General features: G+C 37.8%; 2 protein-coding genes across 2 annotated transcripts in view; one reads left to right on the top strand and one right to left on the bottom strand.

The window, feature by feature from the left end:
• The window catches only part of LOC127643300 (cyclin-G-associated kinase-like), a 48,506-nt gene extending 43,827 nt beyond the window's left edge, over window positions 1-4,679 (top strand). The window contains exon 28 of the mRNA XM_052125980.1: window positions 3,295-4,679. Coding sequence (XP_051981940.1) covers window positions 3,295-3,396 — 102 coding nt within the window. The 3' untranslated portion in view covers window positions 3,397-4,679. The remainder of the gene's footprint in view (window positions 1-3,294) is intronic.
• Window positions 4,680-7,721: 3,042 nt separating this feature from the next.
• LOC127636076 (UDP-glucuronosyltransferase 2C1-like) lies at window positions 7,722-13,713 on the bottom strand. Its single transcript, XM_052116458.1, has 6 exons — window positions 12,102-13,713; window positions 10,246-10,394; window positions 9,856-9,987; window positions 9,657-9,744; window positions 8,982-9,204; window positions 7,722-8,846 (listed from the first exon to the last, which is right to left on the bottom strand). The coding sequence occupies exons 1-6, from the start codon at window positions 12,805-12,807 to the stop codon at window positions 8,564-8,566; spliced, it is 1,581 nt and encodes a 526-aa protein (XP_051972418.1). The 5' UTR covers window positions 12,808-13,713; the 3' UTR covers window positions 7,722-8,563.
• Window positions 13,714-13,867: the final 154 nt, after the last annotated feature.

The raw sequence follows: 13,867 nt of genomic DNA, 5'->3' as shown, positions 1-13,867 counted from the left end.
TGGCATCTGAGGCCATCATGTAGTGGGCAGGACTGCAGTAGGTGCTCTGTTTTCATGCTGCCTGTCTGACAGGGACACTGGTATGAATGGCCAATTCTGAACTTGGTGAATAGGTGGTTGTTCATTCGGTTGTGGCCTGTCCTCAGCCTGAATATGTGATTTTACTCTGCCCTTGAGAGCAGGTGGTATGGGTAATTTCGGTTATATTGTGGGTTCTGCTGCAGCCACCTGTTGTGTTGCTTTGCCTTGATAATGGTCTTGGCTTCTTTGTAGGTGGTTGACCTGTCACTCTGTTCCCTTGTAGTGCCTTCCTTTGCCAGAGTGTCTTCGGCTTCGTTGCCTAGTATGTTACAATGAGCGGGAACCCATTGTAGCACGACTGTATGGGCTCTGCACAGGGTGGTCAAGGCAGACGACAGGTCATTCACTTCTTTGTCTCTGGCAGTATCTAAGGCCTGTAGGACTGACTTTGCGTCGCTGAAGAACACAATTTTGTTAAAGGAGAATGGACTGTGCTCGATGTGGTCTGCACCTGTCTTAAGCACTACTGCTTCAGCCTTGAAGTTGGTGGAGTAGAGGCCAGTGGCGAGGGAGATGCGCTCTACCTCCTGGGTACCTGATGTAGATTCTGGCACCATAGATACGACCATAGATATGATGATCTTTTTATGGAATTCTGTGTTTGATTTATTCCAGATGTAATGGGACCCCTGTCTTCCAAACAGTTACACTTTTGACTCATCAGTCCACAGATCATTTTCCCAAAAGGTTTGAGGATCATCAAGGTGTGTTTTGGTAAACTTCAGACAAGGATTAATGTTCTTATTTTTTGGTTTATGCCTCACCACTTTACCATGGATGGTATTTTTGGCCAGTGTCTTTCTGATAGTGGAGTCATGAACAGTGACCTTTTATTGATTCAAGAGTGGCCTGCAGTTCCTTGGATGTTGTCCTAGGCTTTTTTGTGTTATCCTGGATGAGTCATCACTGTGCTCTTGGAGGAATTTTGGAAGGTTGGACACTTCTGTGAAGGTTCACTATTGTGCCAAATTTTCTTCATTTGGACATAATAGTTCTCACTGTGGTACTTTGGAGTCCCAGAGCCTTTTTAACCCTTCCCAGACTGATTTATTTCAATCTCCTTTTCCTCATAATTACTGGAATTTCTTTCAACCTTGGCATAGTGTGCTACTGGGTGAGACCTGTTAGCCAAATTCATGCTGCTGAAAAAGTTCTATTAAAGTGTTGATTTGATTGACTAGGGCTGATCGTAATCAGGCCTGGGTGTGGCTAGTCCAGCTGAACCCTATTATGTTTCATAGATTTGGAGATTTATTAACTAAGGGGCAAATACTTTTTCAAACAGGCTCAGTTGGTATTGGATAACTTTTTTGCTTCATTAAATAACATTGTCATTTAAAAACTGTATTTTGTTTTGAATTTTTGAAAATATTGTTTGAGAGATACACAAAAACAGATGGGGCAATTACTTTTTCACAGCACTGTATGACATACATTTAGCCAATAATGTTTTATTTTTCACTTCGGATAAAAGCATTGGGATCAATAGGATAAAATAAATAAAATACAGGAAATAAAATTAGACCTCAGTGATTTAAAACAGTGCTGTAAAAAAAATGCTAATATTTAATACAAATATTATAAATTGTAATTTATTTAATATAAATTACACCTGTTATATGAGGAAATATTGTGCCTATAGACATTATACATTCTCACAGTCTTAGGGCTCTATTTTAAGAGCGCTAGTATTAAGCGCAGCTCTATTCCATTAGTCATAAGTGCAAAGTCAGTGGGTATGGCCATAAAGTTAGGGTATTTTCGTGCAATCATGTGATAAGTCTAGCCGCAAATGGGTTTGGCGAAATCGCTCGCGCAACACTATAAATCCGCTGCATCAAGTGCAATTTAATTTGGAGGTTTTCTCCGGTTATTCTACCGTCTGTCTCCTATATATAGTTAATTCCCTCAAGCATGATGTAAACCAAGACAGCACATTGGTAGTGTAAATGGACTGTATGCAATGAATTATAAGAATAAACGTTCTTTTGTGCTTTAACTGTGCTCTTGATGATTGTCAGGCATATTTCTATGACCGTGACATGCTCCTTTTATAAGCATGGAAAATGTGTTTCTCGTCAAGATTTGGATGTACGTTCCGTTAAATTACATGTAAGTGTTATTGATCATTTTCATCTACTGACACATAAATCATGGCTAGTATTAACAGTGCTTGCATCGGCACGTACTTCACTTCTACCAGTCGATTTTGATTTTGAAAAGTTAAATTAATTTATTGAAAAAATGATACCAAAAATATTTCTAAATTCAAATTACACTGTAAACTAAACGAAAAGTTGTCAAAAAATCATACCAATTCAAAAACATTTTACTCCAACTTCTTCCACCGGCCAGTTTTGCCATGACTTAGAAATCACTGTTCGACAACAGGTGGAAAAATACCAATACAAATTAGATTATAAAAACTATTGTAAATTTAAACATAATAATTGAAAAATAACCCATGACCTATAGTTAACACAAATCTCTTACATTTTTATTTCATAGAAGATGGCTACAACAGTGATTGTCAGGGACATAATTTGATGTTTTCATTGAATTAACTTCATTGAATATCCAAATGCAGGAACTGAGTTGAAACATGCTTTTCAAACGTCTTAGCGCAATGACCTATGTATCAGGAAATTAGCAAATTGCGTTTTGCACCACTTAATTCACATACGTTATACCCAAAATAATGCAAACAGTCCCACACGGCCACTTGCGCTTTGCGCTGGCATGGAAATTGCGATTTAGAATTGGCACTCAAGAAAATCGGAAAACGTTGCGCGTGGTTGAAGTGCTAAACTTTGTGCACTAACGAAAATAGAGCCCTTAATATCAGCATTTTGAATAATGCCCTCCTTGCAATATGTCCCTACCAATTTTCAAACCAAGCCTACGCCCTTGCTCATCTTTTTATTTCAAATACTTCAATTTAATCTATGAATTCAGTCTGAATATTGAGATGCTGTAGGCTGTTAGCAATCAAATTAAATCAACTCATATTTGTAGGTCTGGGTATTGGGTATTTTTAAGTTTTTCAATTTAATTTGTTTCCAATTCAATATCGATTCATTTGGGAATTTTGGGCATGTGCATCTGCTGACTTGTCTGCATAGTTCTGCTAATGCAAATTCCATGCGTGCCCAGCTATAACTCTTGTCCTTGTGCCCATGGACAGTGGAAAATCAATTTTCTTTTCTCTCCCAGGCTACAGGTCAGCCATATGAGCAGTACGCTAAAATGATCTTCATGGAGCTGAGCGATGCCTGGTCAGAGTTTGAGAACCAAGGATCCAAAGCCCTTTTCTGAGCATGCTCAGTGAGGGTCTTCCGGGTGCAGTGCGCCCCCTAGACGCAGGCTGAGGCACAGCGCTCTCCCTCCATACAAACCGAGACACTGCCACTGACAGTACACCGTGGATTGGAGAGAGAGAGAATCTGAAAGTATGACCGATGCATCAGTCTGCAAACAATCAAGGGAAGAAAACAGAAGGGAAACTCTTTCTCTTCGAGCCTCGAGGACTAGACAAATATCTTCCTGACAAACTGTCACACTCTCCCAAGGAGGGAAACCTCTAGCATTGGATTTCTCTGCCTTTAAAAGGAGACGATGCTATCGTGCTTTTGGCACTTGTAGACGAATAAAACCACAGAAACACACCTGCACTTCAAAAGAGCTTGAAAACAGATGGGAAGACAGGAACAAGAGAGAAATTATAATTCTTGATTATTTTATGCCATGCTATGCATCCCACTTTCATTTGTTTTCCTTTTTTTGAATCTTATGTGATAAGTCAATTAATGATGTAAATATTCACTCTGCTCCGTGTGTGTGTGTGTGTGTGTGTGTGCGCGTGTCTCTCTGTCTGTCTCTGTGTTTGGGTGAATATAGTGTTCATATGAAACCAAACCAGATGTATTGACTTCTGCACTTGAGGTTATGAAGTTTCTGTTGTTGTCTTATCATGTTTCACTGATCACAAGTGTTTATTCTGTTCTAGCACCTCACTGTGAGGTGCGTCTTTGTATTTCTGGGTTTCAGGGCTCATTATTTGTATTCCAAAGGGTAAAACACCAAAAACGTAACATCACATTCGTAAAAAAAAGAACATTTAACTTATGCCTACCTTTTAAGTGGTGTTAAATGCCATTTGATTTTGGAATTCATAGTCCATCTGTGAGCTTACTGCCTTTTTATATTAAGGACTAATCAGAAATGTCTGTCTTATTTATTATTTCAAAATATAAGTACATGGTGATTATTTCCAAGCGGATTTAAAAAAATAAGCAATTAAATGTATACAATGGAAACAAAATAAGCATTCTGCAAAACTAAAGTCATTCCAAAGCATCTACTAACATGAATGTGCTTTTTAAGATTATTGCTGGCAATTTGGAATGTAAAGGTTTCTATTTTGTTTCTTTTTTTTTTTAGGATTTCTTTCAATATTATCCTGTTTTCTAGGTTTAATTTAATATTTCCATAATTTCTGATTGTGACACTAGCAACTTTGCACCATTCCTTCATGATACTGGGCCAAATGTTGATTCATGAGTGAATTTCTACATGTCTGGGCCAAATTTCAGTCCTTAATTTTTATATATATATATATATATATATATATATATATATATCAAAAAAATTAAAGTGAGATTATATATATATATATATATATATATATATATATAAATTGATTATATATCAATAAAAATGAAGCCTGTTTTGAACAGTTATCATAATTTTTTCGATGTCAATTGAGCACATTTTTATCACAATGATCATTGCTTAGAAAAAAATACTTTGTAAAATATTTATGCGTCATGGTAGTATTTGTTGGGTCCTACTGCCTTTATGCTGAAAGTTACAGCAATGAAAATAAACATTGAGAATAATTGGAATTACAAAAATCTGGACATATGGTATCGTCATCAAAATAGGCTTCATTTACGTAAAGGCCAAATATATATCTTTTGATTTTGGGGTAAATGTGACAAGGCCTTTTGCACCAAAACTTAAATTGAGAAATGTATTAGATAAGTGAGTCTGGATGGAAAACGAATTAGTGTTGTCTTTTCATACATGTGTGTAGAATGCAAGATTTTTTTATTGATTTTTTTGGGAGGGACAAAATGAGGACTGGAGGAAAATGTTGATTTGTTTAGACTTTGGGTTGAGTTCTGTAAAAGGCCTACTTTGGCTACAACCTGCTGTATTTCTGAGAATATTCGTGTATGTTATACACTATCTGAGAGTTTCTGAGAGGTGATCATGGAGTGCATAACATTTGCAGACACGGTTGTGACGAAGTGTCCCTTTAACGAGATACTACGGCACTTATTGTTAGAGTGAGGAGCTGGTTCAGTTTGCCAGTGGACTGTTTTGAGTGATTTTGGAAACATTTATTTGGGTTATTCGGTTATTCATGTTCACCAAAACGAGGCTCATTGTTAGAATGGGGTAGTTGTGCTAGTGCTTGAAATCATCATTGATTGGCTAAGGAATAGTTATGTTTATTGAAAAAAAAAAAAACATAAATAAGTTTCAATTTCCTTAATATTCTTTGAATACACCCCTCACTTTCTCAACATATGGAAGAAAAAATCATGCTGCCTAATTAAACTAAAAAACACTTTTTTTTTTTTGCCCATTCAGCTTTTCTTTAATGTAAACTAGCGTTCATCACTTGCTGTCTCAAGCACTTGAGAAAAAGCTCATAACACCAGACTTACATTTATTTTTTATGTAATTTTATTTTATCAGACTTTGACCAATAAACCATAATCATGGATTGGATTATGGTAATCTCTCTCTTTTTTTAATTTGCACAAATTGTTCCAAAAAAATGTTTAGGCTTTGCAAATGCAGTTTTAGCCAGATGTATGTTCTTTACATTACAATAGTCCCAGGGCAGCATATTTGTCTTAACAAATCCACTTACCTACATCATATAAATGGCATTTGCTTTAAGACATTGAGTTATGTAACGTATAGAATAGCATACTAGTTCTATTCCAATGTTTACTCTGCATAGCATGAAAATTGTCTGGCTGTATGGAAAATATATTTTACAACTCACGCCTTAAAACCACCTGCCTAATATTGTGTAGCTCCCCCTCATACCACCAAAACAGCGCCAACCCGCATCTCAGAATAGCATCTCATCACAATTGTACAGAGCGGTTATCAGAGTTACGGTAGACTTTATCAGTTCAAACCAGTCTGACCATTCTCTGTTGACCGCTCTCATCAAGGCATCTCCATCCACAGATGGACTGCAGTGCATTAAAACATGCAAATACAGGTCAGGAGCTTCAGTTAATGCTCACATAAACCATCAGAATGGGGAAAAATGTTAATCTTATTGTTTTGGATCGTGGCATGATTGTTTGAATATTCCTGTAACTGCTGATTCTCCTGGGATTTACACACACACACACAAGTCTCTAGAATTTACTCCGAATGGTGCCAAAAACAAAAAACATCCAGTTAGTGTCAGTTCTGCAGATGTAAATGCCATGTTGATGAAAGAGGTCAACAGAGAACGGCCAGACTGACAAAAGTCAGTTCGAAGATCAACACAATATTAGCCTAGGCAGGTGGTTTTAATTTTGTGGCTGATCCGGTGTATAGCTGAACTATGTGGAATCCTACAAGTTACTCAATTTGACTATTTTCAGTGACGAATGAACTTGTAGTACCAACCGTGATTTTTAATTTCCCCATCCTCGTTATTTTGATCTGACAGCCAAAAGTAAATCATACATATTACGCAAAATGTTGGTTAAAATTCAACTCGATGAATTAAACATGCAAGTTAATGACGTCACAATGACAACAATGTAGCATTCTACGATGGAAACGTTTTATTGTACAATGCATACTGTTGCTTTACATTTTCTTAAAGAATAGAAGGCAATATTAGCATAATTGTGGTCTCAGTTTCACACAGCTGCGCACATCAGTTGCGTCAGAACACTTATGGCGTCATCATTGACCACATGCTCTTATTATGAAACTAAAAACGTTTCAGAAGCCCTCAACGCCTTTATATAAATACATTTTAACGAGACTAATTAAAAAAATAAATAAATCATACGACCTGATACAACTTTCACAATACTTTTTTTCAAACAAGAATAACAATAATATTAATAATAAAATAAAAAAATAAAAAAAAAAGAGTAAACATGAATTTGTCGCATGCTACAAATATAGCAATACTAGCCAGCTATAACGGACTACGTTAAAATATGAGATCACCAACCATGCGGACAAACTCTCGATCACCAAATCTGTTGAATCATCTCGGCTTTAACCGATCATATAAGGAAAATAGACAGGATCATGGAAAGAGATCGCAAGCATGTTGGCGATCATTCAAAATGCATGAAGTAAAACACAAAACAAACTCCTTGGTTTAAACTCTTCAAAGTAAAAGTCCTTTTGCAATGTTTACAATGAACACTAGGCGCAGCAATGTCTTGCTTTTTGATGACGCATCAGAATAATGAGAACTAGCCAAGCTGGTATGTTGATTTTTAAAGTAAAAATAAATAAATAAATAAATAAAAGAGATATTCTGTATAATTCTCTTTAAAATCGTACTCTTTTCAACGAAGCATGTAAAGTATGTATTAATTTGATTCAAGTTTATTTGCATAGTGCTTTTCACAATATAGATCAAAAGCTGCTTTACAAAAGTAGTTCCTTACTTGTTTAAAGGCAACAATGGAAAGGGAAACAACCTCCTAAGATGCATAGGAATGTTTTTTTTTTTTTTTTTTTAAACAAATAAAAGTTGAGTAAAATTAAATATTTAAGATGCTGCACTATTTCTAGGTCACTAATCAAACGTGTAAGAACATTTGTAAGCCATCCTTGAGCATTTGAACTCTTTTGTACAAAGGGTCAGATTTCCCTGTGTCCGTTAAAGCACACAAGATGCTCTTTTGAACACTCAAATCTGAAATAATGCTAGAATCACATGATCATCAGGTTATGTTCAAACTTGTGGAGTCCATGTCAGCTCGAGTGCATGCTGTCCTTAAAGCAAAATACCAAATTATGCAATTCATGTACTATTTTTAATTAAACTTTTCATTAAAATGATAATATAATTCGTAATGAAAAAACAATTTAGTACATAAGAAGAATGCAAAACAAAAGCATTTTCACTAGTGGTCTCAGACATTTGGACCCTACTGTATACACAAACATACAAACAAAGACAGATGTATATATAGATATAATTGACAGACTATTATTAGTACTTAGGCTTGAATTTTGTATTCTTGGGAGTAGCCCTTACAAAACAGCTAGAGGTCTGGCATAAAGACTTGCCACTTGTTATTTGCATGTGAAAATGATCAGTGGTGAATTTGCAATGAACTCCCGGTTATTGCAAGGGTGATTTTGTTGACATGAAACCTATACCACTAGGGTGGAGAGACAGAATGTTTAGGGCAAAGAAGTCTAATCACTCTTTTTTGCTTTTACGCTTTGATCGGAAACAGCAACGCATTATGAAGAATTTGCACATCTTAAAGGAGATGTAGAGGACTACAGTCACTATAGTGATGAGAAAAGCGAACACATCCAGACAGTGGTACTGGTACCAGGTAAGGTTGTGGGCCTCCACACGCAGGTGTTTAGCACCTTTATTACGCATGACAAACTCTATCCAGAACACTGCCTCATCTAAAGGCTTCATTGGTCTGTCATGATGAATCCTGGACAAACGCATGGCATTCTCTTTATACCTGAAAAGAAATGACATAAATTGAGTAAGACAAGTATTGCAATATGTCTGTGTATAATTTGTGAACAGCATGTCTGTCCCCAGTCTTGCTGTGCAATGAAACCACTGTCAATTAAATAACATGAGAGTGACTCACGAGGGGTCGTTAATGACAGCGTTGAGTCCGTCCACCAGGTCTTGAGTCTGCATGTTTTTAATGCCATCCATGACAACAGCAGCCCCCTTGACCTTCATATGGGCCAAGTTATCAGGCTGATCACCAAACAAGGGAATCCCGACCATTGGAACACCATGATATATGGCCTCAAATATGCCATTAGTGCCCCCATGAGTGATGAACGCTCTGGTTTTGGGGTGACCTGAATCAGGAAACAAACATGGATGAACAGAGTGGAAAAACCTTCATCAAGACTTAAAAATCTTAAAGGTCAACATGAACTCCAACTTGACATAAGGCGTGTTTCTTTTCTCATTGAGCATGATTCATTAGTATATGTCATTCTAAGCCACATGACTCCATTCTGGTATGTAACACCCATTTTTCACAATCCAAACAATTCCCAATGGAAAATCAAGTCCTGCTGTTCATTTTTTTTCTCATTGAATATTCTACCTCACCATGAAATACATCAGATCACAGAAGTAAAATGGGTTGAGAACGATATTTCACATTGGCTTAAACATTGTATAATCTAAATCTGGCTAATTAAATTTCATGTTACAACAAGAATTAATCTACTCTCACAAATTATTAAATGGAGACAGAGTTTGGTTATTCAATGTTAATATAAATCTAAACAGCAACACAAACCTAATAAATCATTCTGAGGGATCCAGTCATAGATTCTGGTGTTTGCACCAAGAGTATCTGGCTTCTCTCCAGAGTATCTCCATAAGACCTGCAATTATAAGACCTGATTATAGAGAATTACTACCTGACTTTGAGTGAATGTTCATTTGTTTGTAAAACATGGAAAGAACAGGAAAAATATGGAAAAATGGAAAGTAACCTTCTGAGGTATTTGTGCTAATGCAGAGGCGATCATATTGCTCCTCTCTTTGGTCATGTTCTTTACCATGGATCCCAAAGTGAACACAACTATCCCATCATCACCAGAGCTCTGCACAAACTCCTCCATGTCCTACACACACAAAAGAACAACATAATTTTATGTGGAAAAACATGACTCTATATACATTTCTGCAAAACCTGAAATACGTTGGTGCAGGAAAAATTCACTTAAGTTTTAAGGTGAAATGTCCAATAGTGGAGCTACTGTAAAAGCAAGTTCTGTTTCTCCAATTCTCTTATTGTTCAAACCATAAGTAGGTCTTATGCAATACATATCTCTGGTGTTCTTAACAGCAAATGGGATAGGATATTGAAAGGACATATACACCTTGGGTAACAGCTTGGCAGGGGTGCAGTGAAGCCCTCCAACGTATTTGAAGTTGGGTAGGAATGGCCGAGGAAACTCGAAGTCCCAGTAAGTTCTGATTAACCAGATATCAGCTTTACCCATCATCTCACAAAATGAAGTGGGACGTCCTAGAATGAGGAGTGCTTGATAGTGTTATGGGGTTTGGGAATTAATCCCTCACTTTAATAAATAAATAAGGGTTACATTAAGGCACTAACAAAATAAAAAGAGACATGCACTTCAGGGGTTTAAAAGCAGAACGTGAAGCTAAATCGTAATTTTTGCAGTTGTACTATTGTGGGGGAGCAAATATTACTGTGACAGGGCGGAGGGCGGGGCCGGGTCGTGATTATACACACCCGGTCCCTAATTAGGCTAATTAAGCCTCCAAGAGGGATGAAGGCCGATTGCGGACGGTGGTGCGATGAGAGAGAGAGATTGTTTACGGACATGTCCGTCATGTGTGTGTGTGTTTGTTTTTGTTTAAGTTTCTGATTAAAATATTATTTATATTGCCAAGCCGGTTCTCGCCTCCTCCTTTCCATTGAACTGCTTTACACTGGTGCCGAAACCCAGGAAGGAGGAGGGATACGCCGTAAACGATCTCTCTCTCTTCGCACCACCGTCCGCAATAGGCCTTTATCCCTCTCGGAGGCTTAATTAGCCTGATAAGGGACCGAGTGTGTATAAATCACGACCCGCCCCCGCCCTGTCACAATTACATAGGTAGTTTAAACAGCCAGATGCATTTACGCTAGACCGAGTTTTGTCTGGAATGCATCTCAAACCACCTCCTGAGGTGAAAGGATTTATATCCGTCTTGGAGGGTGTTTACACTTAGTCTTTTTGTTTTATAATCATATAGCAATCCGATCAACAAAAGTGTATGAATTGACCAAGTGTAAATACCCCCTAAATGTTAGCCGTTTGCAAGTTAAACACCAGTTCTGTCAGCAGATTTACATGCGCAGTTATTATCAAGCTTCAATGGGGAAGTATATCAAATACGCCAGGTTAAAAACATGTTGCATGTCACTTCTGTCTTCTATAGCATGCATGCACCAGTTGTGGTCTGGTTAACATGTATACATGCTAGATGAAGCAGAGCTCTAATCGCATTATCTAAGTCTGTTAGTCCGACGTTACAAAAATCGAACAGAGACTACTTCATTCAGACTAAAGCGTGTGCATGACATTTTTAAAAGAAAATTTATTGTTTTAGTCAAAGTGAATTCAAACTTTAAATTGGACGTAAACTTGCCGAGTGCTACTTTTAACCCTGCTGTTTGTTTGGGTATCCCGACTGTGTTTGACACTGCAACTTTGCCTCGATGGCATGAGTTTAGGTTGGGAATAGTTGTTTATTCGACCGATGGGGGTAGTTTCAGGTATATGTATACCTCACTCCCCCGGCCTTAAGAGGAGCACTAGCAACTGACGCTAGAGGCTGTAGCCTTTAGACTCCTCGTTAGCGCGTCCGACTACCATGCCGGCAGATGCCGGTTCGATTCCCGCTCAGAGGCAGGACATCATTATTTTTCCAATTTGGTTTGGCAACGCTAGTGGCGCAAAGATACACATTTCAAGTTCACTTTTGACTTGCATTGGACCGGGAACATTCCTTTAACTCACTGTGGAGCGGAGGGGGCCAGGCCAGAATGTCGCACGCCCGGTCCCCAATCGGCCTGATGGGTGCGTGAGGGATAAAGGCCTCTCTCTCGTCGCACCACCGTCTGTCATCGGCCTTTATCCCTCTCGGAGGCTTAATTTGCCTGATAAGGGACCGGGTGTGTATGATCAAGACCCGGCCCCGCCCTCTACCCTGCCACACTCACCTAAATACTCAGTGTAGTAGTTGTCGAATTTTCTCCACACAAAATTGGCTAAAGCATCTTGAGAAAGGTAGAAGAGCATGCTAATGATCCGCTCTGTAAAGCTCATCTTGTCTGTGAGATTACTCATGGTTCCAGGAACAAATGATGGTGGAGCCGGTAACTGACCACACATCCGCTCTACAGAATTAGCGATGGAGCACCGTAACGTGTACACCAAGGGAATGTTCAGCTGTTCGGCCACTATTTCGCTGCATGGGTAGATCGGGTCAGTCAGAATTACGTCAAATTTTTCATGCCGCAGTTTGTCCACCAACCCTGGAGATGTGAGAATGTCATTGCAGTATGAAAGACCCAAATCCACATTTTTGGAGACAAGCTTGTAGAATTTCATTGAAATCTGTAGTAGGTTTAACTCATCCATCTCATAGATCGAGAAGTGTAGAAGTTCCTCAAAGAAATCATTTATGTCCTTAGAAGACATGGACATGTTAAAGGGCAGGTAGGAGAAGCGGTCTGATTCTTTGGCTTTCATGAACATAGAAGTGTCTGGCAGCAGAACGGTTACACCATGTCCTCTGTCCATCAATGTTTCCAACACTATTTTCAGATTTATCCAATGACTCCAATCAGCAGGCCAGACCAAAATATTTCCACAATCTACGCTGCTGAGCACAGTTAGCAGAGAAAGGAAACAGACGAGTCTCATGATTACCTGTGATAAAGTGTGTGTGTGTGTGATCACTCAAGTCTCCCTCAATCATATGTCAGGTATACTTATTAACCTAGAATATGAGTTTATAATATGTGCAGTAGTGCACAGTCATCGTGCTGATAAGACAATGGGCTATTCAGGTACAAGGTAGAGTACAATAAGTTCGTACGTGACTGAAACTTGAGTTGGTGTTGTTTGTCCATTAATTAACACTTTAGAATAAATACAGCCTTCAAATGCAGTCTGATACGAGTAGACACCAGTTACGTCCACGTGAATGGCCAAACAACATTGTATGTAACCGTGAGAAACCAGAATTCTCAATGATACTAGAGTAGCTACTGTAAGTTGAGAAATTGGAAAGGGCGTGTCTGCATTTTAGAGAATTTTTGTGGAAAGCTATTTGAGTAATATTAATTTGTTAAAGTACAGAGCTTATTGTCATCTTATGTAAAGCTAATGACCCACCCTTTGTGGTTTGCTATTACCATGCATAAATAAATCATATAGGTTGTGCAGAAGTGAAAGTGTATTTAGTCATGAACAACTAAAGAGCTAACAATGACTGCTTGCCAATCTCTGAAGAGCTTCCCGTGTTAACTGGATGCTTTGTCCTTTGTAAAACTAAAAATACAAAAACCTTTTTTTTTTTTTTACATATAACTTAACACAAATGCGAATAAAAAAGATACATAAGATGCATTTGCCTAGCGCATCAAGTTACAGTACAATTCTCACTAAATTAAATCAACTATGTAACTTATTTCCGTCAAATAATCATAATATAACTCAAATCAAAACGTGTGATATATTTCTCACGCAAACTGTTATAAAGTTCGACTCGTTTGATGTGCGACATCTGTTCACTCAGCTTCTCGCTTCACACTCACGATATCGCGGTTTCAAAATAAAAGTCCCCGAATAACCATAATTTAAAAATACAAAAATAAATTACAATATAAAACAGGATTTTACCTTTTAAATAACAGTGACAAAGTGGGTTTTTTATGAGTTGCATTAACAGTTGTATTATGTTTTTAGCTGTTTCTTAAAG

This window comes from Xyrauchen texanus, chromosome 4 (genome assembly GCF_025860055.1).
Source record: "Xyrauchen texanus isolate HMW12.3.18 chromosome 4, RBS_HiC_50CHRs, whole genome shotgun sequence".
Lineage (NCBI taxonomy): Eukaryota > Metazoa > Chordata > Actinopteri > Cypriniformes > Catostomidae > Xyrauchen > Xyrauchen texanus.
The sequence above is the reverse complement of the archived record's forward strand: the minus strand, read 5'-3'. Positions and strand labels throughout refer to the sequence as shown.